The sequence below is a fragment of the Lepidochelys kempii genome, chromosome 1 (assembly GCF_965140285.1).
Source record: "Lepidochelys kempii isolate rLepKem1 chromosome 1, rLepKem1.hap1, whole genome shotgun sequence".
Lineage (NCBI taxonomy): Eukaryota > Metazoa > Chordata > Testudines > Cheloniidae > Lepidochelys > Lepidochelys kempii.
In genome coordinates, this window is record NC_136380.1 from 144512934 (window position 1) to 144529109 (window position 16176).

Here is a 16176-nt window from a genome sequence, read left to right on the forward strand (position 1 = left end):
GAGATGCTTTTTCTTCTGGTAATCTCTGCCTGTCTTCTTTGTTCTGAGGAGAACCCATTTGTATGGGCTACCAAATGTAATTTTATAGGTTGGATAAAGTTCAAAAGATGTTGTATAGGGAATTAACAAAGCAAGCTGCCTTTTAAATTATTTATTTTACAGCTCTCCAAATTGTGCTACTCTCTTCACTATACATTTAAATTGAACGTGTTCGTGCCCCCAGAGAATTAACAGTCTATTTTGTCATATTATACAATGAAGGGAAACCAGATCTGTGGGTTTGAATAGGAGGGAGAGGAAAGACAAAGCAATATGATTATATTTCCTAACCACCACATCCATGAATTGATCAGTTTTAGTTTTAATAAATCTTGGTTATTCAAGATTTATTTAGAAAAAAATAACAAAACTGCTCAGCTGTGCTATTCACATACTTTGCTGAGCAATCTTGTATTCCACAATTTCTTAACTGAGGAAATCGGTTAAAGTGTGTGAGTTAGCCCCTTATTTAAATCTCTGGGTGCTGTGAATTTGGTATCAACTGTATAATTCCCTTGGGAGTTATTGACTGTCAGAATTTGTTCACAAGGTGCAGGCCTTCACTTGAAGGGTGATTTAGGGGAGATCATGAGGGTTCTTTTTTGGAGAGCTAGCATGTGGTCTCTTTGGTTTTTTTAACTACAAACATGTACTTAGTGTGTGATAAGTACATTTAAAAAAAAAAAAACAGAGAAAGTAAAGCATTATTGTTTGAGAATAGTCCTGCTCTGGCATGGGAATGGACTGGGTGACTGAATTGATGTGTTCTATCTCTAGATGCTATTTCTATAAACCTTTGTTTATAGTAGTAATACTTACATTTTCATTTTTTTCTTTCCCAGATCAAATTTTAATCACTCCAGTGTATTGGTTATATATAGGTCTTCCTTTTAGAATGTCTATTCAGTCAAACAAATTATTTAAATTAGAAGTATGTTAAGATCCCTATTATCTAAATTTAGGTAACATTGGTAAGGTTATTTGGGCATTTGTATAATGGAGCGTTACTGGCAAAGAAGACTCCAGTTAGGGGAATTCTTTGCAGTGCATGATATTGAGGGTTTAGATAATCAGAATCTTTCCGTACTTTCAGTATGTATGGAGTTGGGTGCTGAAGTACGTTTCCACTTATGTGACGTGATTCTAAAAGGAATTCACACCCTTAGTCTCTAGGTGGCAGCACCAGATACTATTTTTCTTTTGTTTCACAAAACCTCTAATAAGCAAAGGTATAAATATATAAACTTTTCTGTTTGCATAGCTTCCAAAAAAAGGCTGATTTTTTTTAAGACTAATCTCAATTTTTTTAAAGATAATATTAATTTTAGGTCATCTACAGAAATCAGTAAATACCCTATCTCTTGTAGTTGCTCTAAAAACTGACACTTCTTATGACTTCTGCTTTGTTTATGCTCACCACTATAGTCTTTGGAGGAAAAAGCTGCAACTCCTGCTCCCCCGCCACCCCCCAAAAAAAGTCACTTGCAAAAGTTTTAACTTCAAATTATTTTAGTAACCAAACCAAAATAGTATTAACGTTGGTCATTCATTTAGTATTTTAAAACAACAGTTAAAACTTCAATGGCAACGTACAGATCTTTCTTTTCTTGTATATTTCTGTCATACAAAGGTAAATCTCTTTGGTTTATCTTCACCATTACTTACTTTCTGAAGGATTTTTTTTTTTTTTTAAAACCATGAATGCATCCTCTCTATTTTTTAAGGCTGACCTATAAGCCAGAGCCTTTAGTGATAGTAAAGTGTTCAGTATGAAACTAAACCTGAAATAATTAGCAAGCCCATATGATTTTGTCAATGTCATGGAAAGATAAGAGTCAAAAGCAGACGTTTATTGCTGACAACTCTTGTGGCCTTCTTTTTAAAAAATGTATTACAAAGGGAAGAGGAGCAGTTTTTCCATTCTTTAAATATTCCATGCTGTGATTTTGTTTACCAAAATAGGGCATTTTGCCTTGCTGTGGAGGATGCAACTTGGTATTCTGAAATGGATTAAGTAACCAAGAAACAATCCATGAAAGGAAATAGTAGATAATATAGGACCCAATTCAGCAAGAAAATCAATTAATATAGGCATGCTTTTTAAGCACCTGATGAGTCCCATTGATTTCAGTGAGACTATTCACATGGGTTAAGTAAGGTATACTTTGCTGAATCATCACCATGATTCTTCTGTTTTCCCCAATCAAAATAGCTAGTCAAATGATAAAAAATAAGTGTTTCTAATTTTTTTGAAAAGTAGATTACCTATTTGTTTGACCATGTGTCTTTTCTACCTACCCCGTCCCACCATTTTTGACAACCTGAACATTGGAAAATCACAGTTTTACTAAAGTCTGTGGTCTTCCTCAGAAAGGGCAAAGTATGATATCCCTTCCTTAATTTTTATTTAGTGAAAGGGATTATCTTAATGTAGTGGAATATTCTGAGAAAGAATTAAAGATACATTCGTAGTTGGAATTTACTGCTATTTCTATATTAAAGTAGCCATCACTACCTTTTACTCCATGTCTACACTTTCAGCAAAGAGAGAGTGTTCATATTGTACATATGTCCTTGCACTCATTATTGTCTTAGACAGATAGCCCACCTTTTTTTTTCCTTCTGAGAATCTGACATATAAAGAAAATGTTGAGGAGGAGGAGAGAAATTTTAAATAAAACTTTTATCTACCACTTGTCTTGCAGAACATTTGTCTTTTTCAAAGAGTACAGATGAGCTTATTTAAAAAAAAAATGCTCTCTCTCTTAAGGGACCCTGTGTACCATGAAGTGTGTGACAGTTGCTAATAGAAATGTTCTCTTTAATTTCTATTTAATGACCTGTAAAAATCAAATTTGGTATGATGTTAGCCTTTATTCATGTTTGCCTTTTGTGGTTTTTTTTTTTTTTTTTTTTAAAAGAGGAAATTCTTAAAACGCTGATCTGGGATAAGTTTTTAATTGAAATTAAATAGGTTAAACTGGTATTTTGTTTGCAATACTCTTCTTTCTTTTGCTTAAATATGACCCATTTAGTATTTATAGAAAAATAGTGTAATGATTAAAAAAATAGTTGTAGAATATTTTTATTTTATGATAAATTTAAATGGTGTTATACATACAAGTTTAAATGAATTGAATGTTGTGCCCAAGGTGTGTTCTTTAGGTCTATGAATATTGTTTCTTTGCACTTGGTAAGACAAAGACTTCAATCTTATAAAGAAGAAGTGGAAAAGGATGAGCATCCAGCTCCAACTTCCCTAAAATTATTGCTGAATTGTCGTATTTCACACTTACTTAAATAATGAGATGACACATTTTACTTCCTTACTTCGCTTAATTTTCTTAAACTTTCAGTTTATTCTGAAAATGTTTCTTTCTAGAAATGTTTTATAAGACCTTTTTCTTTTATAATAAAGTAAGCCATTATTCCTGAACATTTTGTCATATGTCTGTATTAGAATATAAATTTTGATGGACATTTATCTAGATTGTGTTTACCTGGGTTAAAAATAAATTGCAGATCAAGTAACTAGTCCTTTTTTTTTTTAAAGCGAGGGTTAAACACACTGCTAAAAACATGTCAAGAAATGTGAAATTGACCAGCTTTACTTTGACCCTCAGATAACTAGGAAAAATGAACTTGTGTTGCTTTTTTTCCTTGAGTCAATATTTTTAAGATCTTTTCATATATATATATTTGTTTAAATTCTTGGGTTCTGGAAACCAAAAATAAAACATTTTGTCTCCAACACTGCCTTTTTAAATGCTGCTCCTGAATTTTAACCACTGCATTAGATTGAAACCTACATGCTGTTAATCACTGAGCCAAAATGAAATCGACCACTGCATTGAAATCAGAGTTGGCAGTTGTATACGGACTTGAAGGAGTTGGTAATAGCAGTGCACCCGTGTTTCTTTAATGGGGTTTTTATTCTCTGTTTTCAGTTTTAATGGCCCCATTTTGATTTAAAGACGGTTTCTTAATAACGATGCACATTTTATTGAAATATTTTCAATGTAACTTAAAAAGAAAATAACAATAAAACCATCCGCTAGGAATGGTTTCCTCAGAAACAAAATGTTCTGTTGCATACTCCCATGATGGATAATGCAGTGTGCTTCTTTTATTTATAAAGCAATCTTGTATAAAAAGATAAGTGATTTATTCGTGTTACATGAACCTTATCTTAGGTTAAACATTGTGAAATGTATTTATATTTTTTAAAGCAATCTTCTCCTGAGGATAGGTTTTTTAACTTTCTGAATTTTCATTTTTGTGACCCATTTTGAATCTGTTGTACCAAATCTAAGGGAAAAAACTGACCTAGCTGAATTGCTTACTTTGGTCTTGGAATTTTTATTTCTCATTAATAGGACTGGATCCATCCCAATTCAAAGTCCATCACCATTACCATAAAGATGAGGAGAACGATGCCTTGCTTGGTGGCCCAGCTCAGCTCACTGATGAGGAGAAATATAGGGACTGTGAAAGATTCAAGTTTTCCTGTCCGAGATGTGGAACAGAGAACATTTATGACAATGTCTTTGATGGTTCGGTTAGTTTTTGGTCTTTTTGTTTCTATAGTTAGGTTTGGGGGGGGGGGGGGCTTCCTGTAGAAAAAAGGGGCTTTTCAAACACGGTTCATTGGAATTTGGACCGGGGAAAGACACACTTTTGATTCTGTTATTGGCAACTTTGGATCAGAGATTATGATGTCAGTGCTGAATCCTATTCCATTCACACATTTCAGCATTGCACATTGTACTCTGGAAGCATTTGTCAGATTAATGAAGCCAAATGGTGTATCTGCTTTGGTTTACAAATAGAAGTTAGTGTAATTATTTTATATTTAATATTTATCTTAACTTTGCAACTTACAATTTTCTATTTAAATAAGCCTGCTTATAGCAGTAACATTTTCTTATCCTTAATCATATTAATTGGAACATAGTGTTTTTGAAAATCAGTGTTTTTCTTTTTACATCCCACTTCCCTTCTTGACAGAAAGGTACTTCTGCGCTATCTTTCTTGCTGTCTTTGTATATCAGACATAAAAAGTCATAGGGGATGCATTCCTGTCAAGAAGTGCTGCCAAAAAATGTATCTCTGACCTTGGCTCAGAACTTGAAAGAGGGCCAGATATTTAACTCTGTTGCGATGTTATGCATGGACTAGTCATTGGCAAATTAGCAGGCTGCAGAGTAATGAAAACCTTGAAAGTTAAAGCAAATATATCCTTTATCTAAATTAAAAGTAATTATTTTAAGTTAATTTGGACAAACAGCAGATGTTTCACATTTTTTGAATCAAAACAAAGCAGTCATTGGAAGCAAGCAAGAGGAAAAAACAGACACAGATCAGCAATGCTTTGTAAATCCTTGACTTTTGCTTCATTACAGCTGTAAATATGATAGTTAATTGCATGGAGGCTTGATGACTTGCAGATGGACTAACTGTAGAAGAGCTTATGTCAAGCTCTAAAATCTCTTACACCTGGAATTGCTTAGTGTTGTGGGTGAGGTTTTAGCCAGATCGGATCAGAAAAGCATGGATTTTAAATATTAATAGGAAAAAAATCCCTCACAAACTGTTATAATCTTATAACCATATAGGGTGTTCGTTTACAATGAAAATTTCACTAACTTAATTTTAGCTATTTACAATCAGTCTTTAGGATCTGAAAACTCAATTTCACATGCGTGAAGATATGCAAAACGTTCCAATTGACCATTTAATCAAATGTACAGTCTATAATTTTAGTGGATAAGATGGTATAAACCTTTATTGTTATTCTTTGTACTTTTAAAAATTATTAAATGAGCCTGAAACAAAAAAGATAGCTTAATGATGTACACTCTTGTAGCACATCTTCACATCTGATGCTTAATAAGAATGATTCCACGACTACGATCAAATAGTCTTGAGAATATGTTGGTGTCCTTGATAAAAGTGATAAGCCTGTCTTTTTCAGGGGAATTGATTTTACTATAGATTTCACTAGTTTATTTTTATTCAACATCATTAGTTGAATGATAAAGTCTGAAGCAGGTGATTTGTTAAGTTCCCCAAATGACCTTTGTTTAAGAGAAGAGTGAGAAGACTGTACATCCTAGCGGAGAAGACTCTCTTTAGGGATGGAGAAGCCAATTGTCATGGGGTTGGAGGAAGGAAGACCTCTGCCGGGGATTAAATTGAAGAAGGGTTTTACAATATTTTGTCTCTTTATGCATTGCTAGCGTATGTTTGTGTGTATACTGTATATGCACTCTCGTGTGATAACTTTATAGTGGTTTTGTGATTTTATTCAACATTATTTTAATCTTCAGGGAAAGCTTATGGAACCCAGCTTGCAACAGTGCAGTAAGAAAGAATGTGATGAGTCCCCTTTCCACTGTGTGATTCAAATGAACAACAAACTACTCTTGGATATTAGACGTTACCTAAAAAGCTACTATAATGTAAGTATCCGAAAAGTATTCTTTACAGAGTTAAATTAATCATCAGTTCTCTACTGGGTACTCAGTTTTTCTTGGGGGTGACAAAGTATTCATTTGTGCAGTACTGGTTACTGTGCTTTATAATAGCTGAAAAAACCTTTTTTTCCCCCATAATGAATATGATTTTTATTTTCATTAAAATAGATTGATGGATGTTAAATCCTAATTTAAAATACTTCTTATTTCTAAAAGAAATGTTAACATTCCCTAGTCTAATGGATATGATCATAGAATCCTAGAATATGAGGGTTGGAAGGGACCTCAGGAGGTCATCTAGTCCAACCCCCTGCTCAAATCAGGACCAATCCCTAACTAAATCATCCCAGCCCGGGCTTTGTCAAGCCTGACCTTAAAAACCTCTAAGGAAGGAGATTCCACCACCTCCCTAGGTAACGCATTCCAGTGTTAGATGATAGATAAGAACATTTTAAATTTTTGCTTATAAGTTAATTGGCCATGTTACAGATAGAGTAGATCTTTGTATTTTAAGTTCCTTTTTTGAAGAAAAGGTGACTCTACCGAACTGAGAAAAATCTATGAAGGTAGGGATTTGAACATGCAAATACCAACTTTTCTTTTACACTAAATCTGGTTCAAGATGCATTATTTAATAAACAGCCCATTAATTTGAGAAAACAGGCCTTGTCCACGAATAATGTTCTGAAGGGTGATGGAGAATAACTTCTTACTAGCTCTGTGGGTTATGAAGGTTTCTTCCTGGCTTGCAAGATTTTTAGAACCACTTTGATACAATTTTTTTTAAATCAAATATGTTGAAACCAGACACAAGCATAAAGGTTTTGGCATTCTTGGCATTATACGGCCTCTTCCAAGCAGGATGAAGAAGGTTGTTTAATAGCAAAATGTTACTGCTTGTTCTTGATATATCCATATGTGGTTCAAAAATGTAAATAAAAGATATCCTATGTATTACAGTGCTCCATGATTCTTATAAACTGGACACAACCACTTCTTGGGTATCAAAGTATTCAGATGTCATGGGACTAATTTAGTCACTTTTATAGTGTACAGACAAACTTAAGTATGACTCTATATTTACAATGAAAATGTGTATCTACTGAAATGAGTTCATTTTCTTTTTTTGGTTGCAACATAAATCATAACTAGATCCTGGGGCAGGTTTATGGTGAGATGGGTTGGGAATGTTTCTGTGAAATGGTAAAGGATATTTGTGATTTATAGTAGTCACTGTGAGAACTTCAGATGCTCAGCACTTCTGAAAATAAGGCCTTAGGTGTCTAAAGCTGAATAACCAAAATTAGACTCTGTTTTCGAAAATTTAGTCTTTTGAATGGCTTACCAAATTGATGGTTCCTTTGGCTGAAAATTACAAAAGATTTGCAGGGAAGTACAGTAGTAATAATTTGTTCTAATGGCTCCAGTTTATGTTTATGTTCGAATAACTCTCACTTGTGTTTTGATTTTTTCTCTGTATTAGTTCTTAACACATTATTAAGTAAATGTTTCCATACTTATCACATTGCCAGTGGAAAAAATTTATCTCAATTCCTTTAAGAAATTCTTTTGAAAAAAGGTGTCTTCCTTTATATTTATTTGTAGTATTCGACGGCCCTATTTTCATAGAGCCAAACAGTTCTTTACCATGTTTAAAGTTAGTCACTTCATTAGAAGTGCGAATATGAGAGTTGACGGCATTGGCAGATGGTTTGAATAGGCAACACCACACTGAACGTAAGGGTTTGAGACCTCATATTTATAGATATGCTATTCATTTAACCTTAGCCTAGCAGAAGCTTCCTTTCAAAGTTCATCTGTTTCCAAAATGGACATTCAAATAACATAATTATTGTAACGTAGTGAAATTTGTTTTATTAAGGCAATATATCAAAGCATGTAGCTTTAGGATAAAAGTTGCTTATCTGCTAAACTTTTCTAGATTTGCTGCATTTAAATTATTATAATTATTTAACAAGTGCTAAGCACATTTCTAGCACTTAATGTGCAAGAAAATGTTACATGCACAGAATGTACAATACTGAGCACATTGAAAGAGACAAATTATGATCAAGTTAAGGGGAAAGAGTTAGTATATTGCACTATGCTCTCTGTCCATATCAGTAAAGTTTTGCTGTAGGTTTGTTCCACATCATTATGAAATCAAGTTATAAATCAAAATGCAAAGTGCCATTGTTTGAATGCTGCCAAACGATTAGAAAGGTTCATTACATTCTAATTTTTTATATATCCTTTTCCATGGTCCATAGAAATTGTGATTGAGTATAACTAATGAGCTCCTTCATGTGGAAGTTATAGAAGTGTAACAGGGAGTTCCCTGAACTTTGATACATTTTAATAGGAATGAATTGAGCTTTAGACTAGTTGATCAAATTATTTGTACAGCATTTTGAAGGTAAAAAAGCTGTATAAATGCCAAGTATCATTATTAGTCTCCAGAAGATTGAGATTACTGTGCTGCCAGATCTTATTTCCAAATAGAATAGTATTTTTAGTTTGTAAAAAGGAGATTTCTTTGAGTTGGACAGGAAACCTTTATTGTATCTCAGTAACAGTTAGAGAGGCAGGTGCTCTGTGAGCTTCATATCTCTTTTATCCAGTACTTCTAATAGCTGTGTAACAGTTGGAGTTGAACATTTTCAAATGGGATGTTTGGGATAAGTGAAATATATAATCTTATAAACTATAATGACATACATTCTGAGTAAAACTTTGGATGAAACTTTGAGACTTGGGTGTAGCGGATCGTTGTTGGAATGGCTGCACCCTTCAGTTATGGAGGAAGTTGTACGTAAAACAGAAATATATCTATATAAAAATTTAGTATTTTGTTTTAACCTTGAAAATATAGTAAACTACATTTTATGAAGGTAACAGTGCCTAGATTCTGATGATTTCTTAACGCCTGTTCCAAAGCCCATTGGAAACAATGGGAGTCTTTCCATTGAGTTCAATGGGCTTTGAATCAGGCCCTTAAGGATTTCAGACCACTCCTCCCTCATTCCTTATTCTGTTTAAGTGGCTTAAAAAGTCCAGCCTTGTAAATTTATCATGAAAATTTACCAGGTTAGGTACAAAATCTGTTTGTCATGGTGCTGATAAAAATCAAATGATATTTTCCTTGTAAAAGACAAAACAAAAAAACAAATAATTACACCATGGAAGTGGGCAAGTAGAACTGTGCAAGGCTGCTATAATTCCTACTATTTTAACACATGCATTCACCTTTTTGTAAAATACATTTCTTTGTTGCTAAAACCAGCCAGTTTCCATTTGAACACTGAAATATTGTTTAGCTACCACAAACCGCATTTAGCATTATTCCAGTAGTTAATTCCTTAATATTAAATAACATACACCCAGCCTTGATCTTAATTATTTATTTGTAACTGCAAATATATTAAGCCAAGATGACATCCAAAGATTTTAGTTTCTTTCCAGAGCTGCATTATTCTTTTGAAAGATTGAACTCAGGTTTTTTAAATTCTGCTGCAGAAAAGCAAATAGAGAGAGAGAAATAGCTAATCTAAATTGGGAAATGAAGAGGGCTTTTTTAAGCATGAAAATTTCATCATCTTGTCAGCTGGCAGAATGCCTGCTGTGTGGATTCACAAAGGCTAAGAATTACACTTTCATGAAATTTTCCTCACTAACTGCCCTGGTTAATTTGAAAGATAACCCACTGTTTTAATTCATTCCTCAATTGGGCGGTGCAGGTTTTATTTTTGATCTGACAAAGCATTTGTGTTAATCGTTTTGGCCCTCTACTAGACACTCTTGGGATTGTGCTTTTACAATAAACGTGTCTGTGATAGCTCTTTAGTCTATTATACTTACAATAGATCCATAGAACTGGTAATTAATTCTGTACTGCTTTGGAAGTGGGAAGAATAGGTGTAGCTCTGTCAAGTGCTGCTGGGAAGTTTGTTTAGCTGGTTCATTTTTGAAGTGTTACCCTCAGCCATCAATGAAACATCCATGCTGGAGAGAGGCTAGGACAGAAATCCATGACCATAAATGAGTAAACAAACCCAACTTTTACCTTGAAGAGTAGAGTCACTTAATTTATGGTATCTGCCTCTAATTCCTATGTTGAAAAAGTATAACAGAAACTTCCCGTTTAAATATTTGTCTATAATGTGGGGACACATTATAGAAAGAGTTTGGGGAATAAAGGTTAGCTATTCTATTGCCTTTAACAAACCCCAGGAACATCCCAATCCATAACCATAAGAAAACTGGAGAATCTAACACTTAGCACCCCTAAATACCTTCCTCATATTTCCTTTGGTTATTAAGAGAAGAAATGGATTACCAATTTAATATCCACAAATTGAAGCTAAAAACAGAGTACATTACGCATGCCATCTGACTGATAGCAAAGTTCACCTTGCATTGAGTGGGTTGTTGATGAAGAACTATTACCACACAATTACCTGTTCTTTTAATGTGCACCTGTGGTGCATCAGCAGCATGTCTGTAGTTAAGGGATAGGTTTAAATATAAGGAAGTCTCAAGTTTATTTCCCATTAATTCACAATTACTAACACTGTAAAACCTGTTTTGACTTATGCATCTTTGTTTTATGTACAATATTTATTTTAAAAAATGCAACTAGCCTTAAAATAAGGTGTAACAAAATGCCTTTATTTCACAGCCCTTGTCCACTGAACCACTATACCCCACAGATGAAAGTGAGTTTGAAGGCTGTTGAACACTGATAAATAACTTTGTGCTGTTCTGCTGTGAAAATTCAGTGTTCAATAGCCCTCAAAATTTCTCATTTCTTACCTGTGGTGGGGTGGTCTGCTGCTGGCACATTAGGTCTCAGTATAAAGCATATAGGTACCCTAGTTAAAGTTCTCTTGAATTATTTTAGTTCTTGTCTATATCTTGGTTTTTGCATTAATATTTAGCACATTTAGAAAGGTGAACTTTTTTTAAAAAAATGCCAAAGAAGTTATAAAAAGCATGTAAATATTGAGATTTCAATACGTACCAACATAACAGTACAAAGATAACAGGTCTGGTTCTGAACACTGCAATCAAATGCATTGCCAACAAGCTACAGGTGGACACCACGTGAACAGGTAAACATATGATTGTAAGGAATGTGATGACTGTTCTGTAATCGTGTTCTCCCAAGATTAATCTGTTGTAAGCTTTTTGGTACTAGTAACTTTAGGGTGTTTAAGCATTTGATAATGAGTAAATAAGACCAAAACACAGGAGAAATTAAGAGGTCATTTGAGGAAGGTGTTAGTCAACTATGATGAGAAGCTGCTATCCAAGCATGAGTATTGACTATTATGGGAAATACATTATCTACTGTATATACATGGATTTGTGAGGCTTTTGCAGAGTTTGGAATTACATCATTGTAGTCTCGCTTTATGAATCAAACACGACGGTGACGTTTCCATAATAGGGGAAGCTTCCAAGTGAAGGCAGAGCTGAAAACAATTGCAGTGCAAAGGAAAGGTAAAAAACTAACATTGGTTCTGTTAGTGGTTCCAAAGGGCCTAAGAATGAATGAAAAGAAAATCTCCCATCAAATTCTCAAGATTTTCTTTGGTTTTTAGTTGGTTTGCCCAATAGCATCGCCTCTGTGTTTTCTTCATTGAGACTGACAGCTAATTTCAGCCAGAACCCTATTTTGGCTAATCACTAGGAAATAGGAGGTTTACTGTTCAACGAGGAAACAATCAAAATACTGATAGTATTGTAGGCCAAACAATCTTAGTCTTCCCTAGAAGCTCATATGTACGCTGGACTGGAGATAAGATGAGACCCTTTGGGAAACCATATGGGCCCTTTGGAATGATAAGCAGTTATTCATCACATATTTCATTGAGATTGGGTGAAATTCGGCTTAGAAAATAGAGTATGTTTATCCTTTTCTACCTGCACGGTGTAAGAATGTGCATAATTTTAACTGCGCCATTATTGACCCACTGTTCCAATGACTGGACAGAATTGTCTCTCTGAGTGTTATGGCAGTAGTGAAGTCCACTTCTGAGTGCATACTATTGAAACTAGTCCATTAACAGAAACAGTGACATGCCTTGGCTGCAGCCTGGAGGTCATGATAACAATGACAAAGTGGTGCATGTGCGATAAGAGAGAACAATCATAGCCCCATTCTAGACTTGACTGTTTCCAAAGCAATTTCAATAGCCAAGCAGGAACCAATACTGGAATTCAGATTTTCATATTCATGTAATTCTCTTTTAGCATTAATTGTTGAAATACGTATTTACATCTGTCTAGGCTTAGGCTTTTTGCTGTCTGCCATTCAAATTCTTAATGTAATTTTGGATAGAAAAGGACCTCTAATGTGTAAAACACTTGAGATATGACAAGGAATATGAGTCCAATAATTAGTTAAATTTGGGTATGTCTAAAATTTACGAAACAAAGTTGCCAATTCTAACTGTAATTTTGATTGCTATACTTGCACCTCTGACTCAAAGCAAATAATGCTCTTTACAGTGAATTATCAAACAATCAAATACATCTATGCTACTAAGTGAAGCTCTTACTTTTGGAGGCCATTTTAATCATCTTGCTGGAAGATCATCCAAAATGTAGTCCATTGACCTTGAACGTCTTATCTTACATATGGCAGAAGATCCAAAAAGTCTCTAGAGTAGAAGAGGTCACACTTCCACCAGATGTGACTTCCCTTCCCACCTTGCCCTGCTCAGTGTCCTGCTTCCATAGAGGCAACAGGCATTTTTGTCAATATTTGTTGTCTTTACCAAAATGTTTCCTTACAAGTATAGAATCCTTTGGTTTGACACTACTTTTAGAAAGCTATGGGATGTTTTTGAAAGTTGGTATTGGTATTGGAGAGAGTGAGGGTCTGTCTTAGTATGCCTGGTCTCTTCTCAACTACAGCAGCCAAAGTAGCAGATAAGTCTCTTAATGCCATTGGTAAGGCCTCCTCACTGCCAGACCTAGTGGTCCGTGCTCAAAGGCCTCAGGAGGTTAAGGAACAGACAGTAACATTAACTGCTAATACACCTCCTGCACAGGGAATACAGTCTAACCTTCACATTCAGCTGTCAGAGCAGGTAAGCCTGTCTATGCTAAGTGCTAAGACAAAGTAAGTTGGGCAGGTACTGGAACAAGATAAGAAGCCATCTGTAGCTGTTACTATCAGCAGAAACCTAAGTGTCTGTACCTGAGGTTTACTGACACTAATCAGAGGTATTAATTCCCAAAAAGATTTTTATAGTTTTTACCAGCACTGGGGGGTCAGGGGGGAGGGGATAAGTATTTTGTACCAAGAATCCTTTTCCGTGAACATTTTGGTTTATTCCTTTTTTTAGTGTCCCCTTGCTTCAAGAAATTTTTCCATTTCAGTGAATCCTTGAAAGTCTCTAGGCAGCAGAAAAAAGCAGCTAATGGAAACAAAAAAGTCTCTATCATCCAAGTATTCCGCAATTCATCATTCCATGGAGAAGAAGAAAGGGATTAAATAATGCAAATTAGCATTCTCTGTTCCTTCTAAGAGTCCAGAAAATGTATTCGCCCAAACTTCATTGGACATATCTTCCTCTAATTCTTTCCTTTTCTCAAAACAAAAAGAAAAAAGGGGAAATATCAGATATAAAGATATATTATCTTCGCTATTTGTCCAAGAAGGAAAGTGAAATATCTTCTTCACAATTATAAGAATCGGTCAAAGGACACCACAGATACATAGGTTTTTCTTGCTTTTAAGAAAAATACAGTATCATCTTTGAATCTTCGGAGGAAGGAAGCAGAACCCTCAAACAGAAAAAGTTATTTTTCCCCTCCCCTCTTTCTTAAACAATCCCAGAAACTATTGATTTCTGGAATAGATTCAACATAAGATGACCTTGCAAAGTGGAGACACTGTCTTAACAGTTTCCAAATTATGTAAAATTTTGTGAAGCTGAAATATGCTAAGGTAAAGTTCACACACCTGTCAAAGTACTCTTTTCATTAGCAAAAGACAGTAATTCCTTCTGATGAGGGCCTCTTTCCTGAGGATCCTTGGTGCAGAATGATTTTTAGTTTCCTTAGGGAGGAGGTTCTTTGGAGTTCTCTGCTGCATCTATCCTACTTTTATGTCTTTTACATGTTCTGTTATATGTGTTATCTGTGCTGTATGCAGCTCTATTTACATTTTATGGTAAAAGTTAAAACTGTCCACCAAGAAAATATCTCTGGTCACTTATTACTGACACCTTCCTAAATGCTGTTATTTTCAACAAGATACTTTTCCTCTAATGAAATGACCAGTATGTGCTTGAGGAGAGGCAATTGCCATATCAGATGGATCTTAGCAACTACAAGATTTGCAGTGGTTCAGTGAGGCCCTCAAAAATGAGGTAGCAGAAAATGCAAGAAAAGGAAAGCATATTACTAAATTAAAGAGTCCCTTTTGTTAATTTAATTCTAGACAGTTTAGAAGCATACCACTTTATCAGTACAAAAAATATAGATTTTGGTCCAAACCACTTAGGGAAAGTAGAGGTCAAAGACCAAGCGCAAACAGACCAATTGCATGACTCCAGACACTCAGTCTACCTCCTGAGAAGGTAGTATTCTTGACCCAGTCTCAGAAAATGAGCTGTCACAGTAGGTTCCGAGGGCAATGTAGTAATGTTTACCAAAGTTCCTTCTCCATCCTTTGTACCACCTTCAGTGATCAGGAACCTGGAACAGGTAGCTTTTATGGTGCAGGCAATTCATAAACTCCTGTCAGTTGGCACAGCAAAGTCATTCACTACTGAGTTATGCACTTCTCAGGCATTACTCTTATTTCTTCTTCTGAAATGGCCCATTGAGATCAAATCAGTGCTGGGCTTCAAATGGCTCATCAGGTCCATAGAGAAGCCTTCCTTTAGGAGGGAGATATTGGTATGAATTTCAGCAGTCATGGACAAAAAAAATTTGAGACATTATTTCAGCTTAACCAGTTCCTTTCTTCATGCCTTTATTTGCTCCGTTTACAATTGGCTTTCTTCACTCTGTTTTCAGGGCTATCACTCTACCTAACCCTACCAAGGCAGAATTATGTCTTTTGATGTCACTGAATGTGTAAATCAGGTCCTTTTACTAGTGACTGTAGGACATCTATCTTTTTCCTTACGTGAATGACATTCTGATAAAGGTCCAGACAAGAAAAGAAGTAAATATAAACATCCAAGTAGTCATGGAAACCCTCCGGTCCCGTAGATTTGTTTAAATTTAGAGAGAACAAGTCTAATACCCAGTATAGTTTTAGATCATCCAGGAGTAAACAAAAGAGATGCTCTTCAAGCAAGAGTAGTCCTATCTGAAGAAAGGAGCCGGGAAGCTGTAGTCTGATATACATCCACTACTGAGCAGTAAGCATCCAGCTGCAGCCTCTCTTCTATGGGTTCTGGGCATAACAGTGTCCTTGAGAGAGTTGCTACAGTGGGGAATGTTTCAAGAATGCCTCTCCATTTGTGACAGGTTTCAGAGTAGCAGCCGTGTTAGTCTGTATCTGCAAAAAGAAAAGGAGGACTTGTGGCACCTTAGAGACTAACAAATTTATTTGAGCATAAGCTTTCGTTGTCTAAATTTGTTAGTCTCTAAGATACCACAAGTCCTCCTTTTCTTTCTCCATTTGTGTAACTGT

The 16176-nt window shown here is 35.1% G+C and overlaps 1 protein-coding gene across 3 annotated transcripts in view; it reads left to right on the top strand.

The window, feature by feature from the left end:
- Positions 1–16176, top strand: part of POLA1 (DNA polymerase alpha 1, catalytic subunit) — a 351812-nt gene that overhangs the window by 179847 nt on the left and 155789 nt on the right. For all 3 annotated transcript variants that reach the window (XM_073357730.1, XM_073357757.1, XM_073357749.1), the window contains 2 exons: positions 4416–4597; positions 6369–6500. In XM_073357730.1, the coding sequence (XP_073213831.1) occupies positions 4416–4597; positions 6369–6500 (314 nt within the window). The remainder of the gene's footprint in view (positions 1–4415; positions 4598–6368; positions 6501–16176) is intronic.